Source organism: Microtus oregoni, unplaced genomic scaffold (genome assembly GCF_018167655.1).
Source record: "Microtus oregoni isolate MIOR12 unplaced genomic scaffold, Mior012 000050F_002, whole genome shotgun sequence".
NCBI classification, from domain to species: Eukaryota; Metazoa; Chordata; class Mammalia; order Rodentia; family Cricetidae; genus Microtus; species Microtus oregoni.
Window position 1 is genome coordinate 1,411,821 of NW_024543226.1, and position 6,190 is coordinate 1,418,010.

The 6,190-nt window shown below is 48.9% G+C and overlaps 1 protein-coding gene across 1 annotated transcript; it reads right to left on the minus strand.

Annotated features, from left to right (window-relative positions):
• Positions 1–1,796: 1,796 nt before the first annotated feature.
• On the minus strand, positions 1,797–3,686 carry LOC121436684 (protein ARMCX6-like). Its single transcript, XM_041636683.1, has 2 exons — positions 3,635–3,686; positions 1,797–2,930 (listed from the first exon to the last, which is right to left on the minus strand). Exons 1-2 carry the CDS (start codon positions 3,684–3,686, stop codon positions 2,395–2,397), a joined length of 588 nt encoding a protein of 195 aa, XP_041492617.1. The 3' UTR covers positions 1,797–2,394.
• Positions 3,687–6,190: the final 2,504 nt, after the last annotated feature.

Sequence of the window (6,190 nt, forward strand, 5' to 3'; positions counted from 1 at the left end):
CTCAAGTGCCTGGGACATGCTTGACCACGGCACGCGATCGGGAACTGAGGGTTCTGTGATGTGCACAGATGTAGGGAGGCGCATGCTAATTTGGGCCAGAAGCTTCAGCAAGGACAGGAGCCTGTGCCCTGCCTCTGTGCCTAAGTTAAGGAGGCCTGGCAGTGAGCTGTCACTGAAGACAGCACTGGCAAGGCAGACTGGACCAGGACAAGAGGATGCAGGTGTGTGCACAAAATCCTCCTTCGATGTACATCATCCAGCCAAAACGTGGAACTCTAGACTCAAAGGGGATGCAGATGGCTGTGGTGGGGATGCCTGCTGGGGGAAGAATCCTCCAGCAGCTGTTGAGAAGCAAGACAGTGTCCCTCAGCCAGCCGAGGCAGTCCAAGGCACGGATTGTGATGGCTGTGTGGTGTGGCACTTATCACAGGCCACTGGCCTCATCCAGTTTCTCAGGACCTTGGAGATGGTCAGTATCCACTCCTGGTTGGACAACTTCCCAGAGTTGGTCCAGGGGCCTGGCAGGCACCCCAGCTTACTGGCCAGCATGGAATGCTGCTGGGAAGAGGATACAAACAGGAGACTTGGAACTCAAATGGCGTGTGGAGGCAGAAGAAGAAATGAAAGCTATGGAGAGACGTGCAGAGAGCAGGCTGAAGGCAGGGCACTCTGCACACAGACCACTGGTGCACAGGGCACAATGACCCAGAACAGCACCCCAGGGTCAACAACCAATACATGACACCTGTCCTGCAGCAGCAGCAGCAGCAGCAGCAGCAGCAGCAGCAGCAGCAGCAGCAGCAGCAGCATGGCGTCACATAGGAAGCTCGTGGATCTCCTGCTTTGCCATGGCTTTGGGAAGCTGTCTGCTTCCTCCTACATGGCAACCATGCAGGGAAGCTAGGCTTGGTGAGGTAGGAGCTAAGGGGAGTGGGACAGAGGTTTGGAAATGGGCAGGGTGTGTGTGTGTGTGTGTGTGTGTGTGTGTGTGTGTGTGTGTGAGAGAGAGAGAGAGAGAGAGAGAGAGAGAGAGAGAGACAGACAGACAGACAGAGACAGACAGAGACAGAGAGACAGAGAGACAGAGACAGAGACAGAGCAGGCCCAGATGCATGGCTCAGTGCACAGGGGCCTCCTCTTCCTTGCAGAGCTGTGTGGATCTCAGAGGTGGAGCATGGCTCTGTGGATCTCTGCAGGCAAGTCATGAACAGCACTGACAGCATTTGCCTCACTATCCTTGTGGGGAGTTCCTGGCTGCTCTACCTCTAGGGAAGGCTAGAGAAGAAAGGAGGTCCTCCCCCCCAAAGGGGAGCAGCTGCCAACCCTCTCACCCTGCCAGGAAGCAGTGCTTGGGACCCCGAGGAAGGAAGGGGGCAGGAAGTGGTTTTGACAGCATCTTAAGGGGACAGAACAGATAGATATGAACCTAGCAGGGGCCAGTCACGTGGCAATCCCTCCTGGGAGAAGCCTCCATCCAATAGGCACAAGTCCACAGGAGGCCAGTCAAGAAGACCTCTTGCTTAAGGGCTTCCTTACTCAGGGCCCCGGGGTGACTGCTTCAAGGGTGTTGTCTCCCCTCCATCTGCACACAGGTCTTGAATCTACCCCTGCCCTCACCCCTCCCCTGAGGCCCTCTTGCCCCTCCTTCACCCTTTCTGCCCCTGCCTCCTTGAGCACTGGCAAGTGCTCCTGTCAGGGAGCAGGGGCCCAGGCAGCTGGACTCTATGGTGCATTTTGTCTCCCTGCTTGTGCAGACCAAAGTCAAAGATGAGGCCCGTGCCCCCTTTCGATTTTCTTGCCAATCAAAACACACAAGTTTATTGATGATACACACAGGTGGGGGCTTGGGTGGAAGAGGGTCAGTCGGTACAATGGACAGGACGGGGTACATTTCTTTGATTAACATGCTAGCCATCCATCAGCTAGTACAGGAAAGAGGAACGGGGAAATACTTCAACCTTAGCAGCGGCAGCAGATGCAAGTTCGACACGAGCTCCCATGTGGGTGTCATTTCTGCTAAGTGGTCCTGCCTAGACAGGGCGATCACCACAGGCAACAACAGCTCTGGTGATGCTGTGATTTGATTTCTGTTATCTGCAGCTCGCAGCCAACGGTGATCCCTTTACCTTTTACCGCAGAAGGAAGACTGCAAGGGAGCAATTTACAATGCACCTTTCCTGCAGACTACAAAACCCACAAGTTGCCCACAGTTCCGGGGAGCCACTGCCTGGCCAAGAAGAGTGTGGCCCTTCTTTTAGCTATTGGAACTTTTGCCCAAGGAGGAGCTGACCGGCTAAGGCTGCATCCTTGCTTGCACCCACTGCAGCTTCTCTGTCCTCAGTAACCTGCTGGGGCCTTGGGTGGATTCAGTCTCCTTCTGTTGGAGACAGCCGCTTATGGGGAGAGGGCTTCCACGAGCATCGCTCTGTTCCCACCTCTCATAAAGGGGAGCATGAAGGAGAACAGCATTTGGGCAGCCAGCACCTCGTCGGCCAACACTGGCTTTTCAGACAAACCCAGCAGTGCTTCCAAACCCTGAACCTTTGCACATCCACTGCCCTCGGATATCAAAGGAAACTTCAGGTCTGAAACCGACTTGGCAAGCATGTTATTAATAACCGTCATGCTTATTAGCAGATTTAATCCGGCCTGCTGCAGAAATAACTTGCAGCAATGTAACACCATCTCTCGACACACTTCATCGATGGACATCTCAATCTGGCCCTGATTTCCAATACTGGTGTTCGGGTTTTCTGGGACACACAAAGCCTTCTCCCTCACAGTGGTCTGGGGGGTGGGGATCCCGTTTGCAACCACTGAGATGCTGGCCCAGTGCCTACTGACATTGTGGCTAAGGGGAAAGTCAGCATTTGTGGGCTCGGTGAACATGATTTTTCCTTGGATGGAAGCACACTTGGTCAGGTCCGGAGCTCAAGTAAAAATTTCTTGGCTTCAGAGTTCCAAATATCAGCTTCTCGGTTGGTCAAAGGGTGATTGTTCTTTATTGATAAGTTAGTCTCTTTGTCACCTTCTAAATCCTTTTCACAAATTATTTCATTCTACATCATCCTTGGGACTTTGGCTTTTTTTCATCCTTGAGTTGAGACTAATGCTTTTCATCAGCCCTTCCTTAAGCAACACATGCTTTTGGTCTTTTTTAGCCAATTGGTCCTTTGTTGAGGTTGGGGAATAGCATTCTAGGCACTTTAAGACCTGATCTGCAAACCAGGTTTTTGCAGTTCAGCAACCAAGCATATCTCATATCCATGGAGACTCACTGATAGGTCTCATTGACACTTTTCTCTAGTGACAGCATTCTTGGTCCCATATAACTAGTAGTGTCTCTTGATCACAGTCTCTTAATGCCCTAAAAGCAACACCGAAGGACATGCCAACACCTAATCTCCCCGCTGCTCTGCCTCTCTCCCCTTCCCTCCCCCTCTCCAGTTCGCAGTCCCTTGCTGCCTTCCTCCATTTCTCCCTTACTCGCTCCCTCATTTCACAATCCGAACTTGCAAATGTTTCTCTCTGAAGTTTCTTCTCACCTGTAACACCTGCCTTTTGCTGGTCCTTAAATAAAAAGGATTGCTGGGTGAGGGGAGACAAAGACTCAGCAAGGCAGAAACAGAGTTGCCTCTGTGTCCTGTGCTCCGAGTTGTCATGACCAATTCCCACACTTTCGCCATGATGTCACACCAAATGGAGGGATTTACTTCCTCCCTTTTCTCAGATTATCTACAGGAAAATGATCAAGAACAAGTCAAGTCTGGTTGTGCACTAGTACAGAAGCCTCGGGGATGCCTCCTCTAGATTCCAGCTTTAGAAGCTTGCCATTTAAGTCCAGTGTGCTAGATGCCTGCATGAATATATAAATAACTGTGAAGCCCATTATTTTATACAACTAAAATAAACTCATAAAATGAGCAAGATCCAGTGATATATGTAAAAACATCATAAGGAAACCCATTAATTTGCACATAAAACTAACTAACTAGAATGAAATATTGTCAACACACCGTCCACCTTGTCTCCCAGTGAGTGTCTGTCCTGTGTGCTCCTCCACCACTGCTGTGCTAGTTTGAGCTGCAGCTTCCACCCCTCTTTCCATAGCTGATGCTGCTTCTGTCCTCACGGAACCAAGGGGAACTAGGAATCGGGGACACTAGATGTCGCTCTGTCCTCACAGAACCAAAGGGAACCAGGTTTAGGGGACACTAGATGCTGGTTCTGCTCTCACAGAACCAAAGGGGACTAGGATTGGGGCTTTTCTGGGAATGAGAGTGGAAGAACAGGTTCTTCTACACAGCTTCACTTCACCCAAGGTCTTCCCACTGGCTCCCAAGCCTATTGTTGCCTTAAAAGAGTAAACACTATCCTGAGTGAGGTAAGCCAGACCCAAAAAGAGGAACATGGGATGTACTCACTTATATTTGGTTTCTAGCCATAAATAAAGGACATTGAGCCTATAATTCGTGATCCTAGAGAAGCTAAATAAGAAGGAGAACCCAAAGAAAAACATATGGGCATCCTCCTGAATATTAACCTTCATCAGGCAATGTAAGGAGATAGAGACAGAGTCCCACATTGGAGCACCGACTGAAATCTCAAGATCCAAATCAGGAGCAGAAGGAGAGAGAGCACGAGCAAGGAACTCAGGACCGCGAGGGGTGCACCCACACACTGAGACAATGGGGATGTTCTATCAGGAACTCACCAAGGCCAGCTGGCCTGCATCTGAAAAAGCATGAGATAAAACCGGACTTGCTGAACATAGCGGACAATGAGGACTACTGAGAATTCAAGAACAATGGCAATGGGTTATTGATCCTACTGCACGTACTGGCTTTGTGGGAGCCTAGGCAGTTTGGATGCTCACCTTACTAGACCTGGATGGAGGTGGGTGGTCCTTGGACTTCCCAAAGGTCAGGGAACCCTAATTGCTCTTCAGGCTGACGAGGGAGGGGGACTTGATTGGGGGAAGGGGAGGGAATTGGGAGGCGGTGGCAGGGAGGAGGCAGAAATCTTAGATAGATAGATAGATAGATAGATAGATAGATAGATAGATAGATAGATAGATAGATAGATAGATAGATAGATAGATAGATAGATAGATAGATAGATAGAGTAAAAACTGAGCCTATTGTTTCCTTAAAAGAGTAAAAACTTCATTAGTCACAAACATCCTGAGGACGATTTCCTCTTCCCTGCCTTTGGTGTGTGCTGCCCTCTAGAGACAGACAAACAAACTAGCATCTATGTGTAAAGTCCATCGTTGTTTAGAGCTGGATCACAGGCTACAGAGCCAACTTTTTACTAACTTAGGACTCTGTAGAACATTTCCCACATATCAACCCCAGATTCCCAAACCGGTTCCGCCCCCTCAACTTCATGGACCATTTACAGAGCTAAAATGAGCTCGGCCCACCATGTTCCCAGGTAATCACCATTTTCTTACCAAATTATTCATAACCTGAGAAGTTCCTCTTTTTTTTTCTTTTATGTGGCCATAAAAATCATCTTGCTGAGGTCAACAAGAGCTGATAGCTGGATCAAAAGAGCTTTGCCTCCACCGTTTTTCCTCACTTTAGATCCAAGCCACCAATGAGCCCCGCTCTCCAGTTTCCACTCCCACCAGCTTTTGTCTCTCCGGTGCTGGGTTTAAAGGCAAGGCCAGCACATCACACCCAGCCCTGTGTTGCTTCCATTGGAGTATTTTACTATAGCAACAGAGATGGAACCAGAGCGCTAGGTAAAATATTACCCCTCTCCCCAGTTTGGAGGTACAGATAAAGCCAGACACATGTAGCTTGCCTAAAGCAGAAGATTCCAGAGCCAATAGCTGTAGGAGCAATTCAACCATAATTTTGACAAATTGATTGATCCTCAGTATGAACTAGTTGGCAAATAAAAACTCCTAGACAATCCCTCTTAGAGAAGTATAGAAGAGGGGGCATGCTAACACAAAATCTCTCTCCTCTCCTCTCTCTCTTTCTCTTTCTCGCTCTCTCTCTCTTTTTCTCTCTCCCCCTTCACTTATAAAGAACGGGAGGTATTAAAAGTACACTTTAATTGATTTTACCTCAAAACCAAAATAGGTTTTTTTCATTGAAGATAAGAAGAAATGAAAGAAATCTATTCACAGTTCTTGGCAAGGTGAGACAAAACTAGCAACTGTGAAGTATTGCCCAAA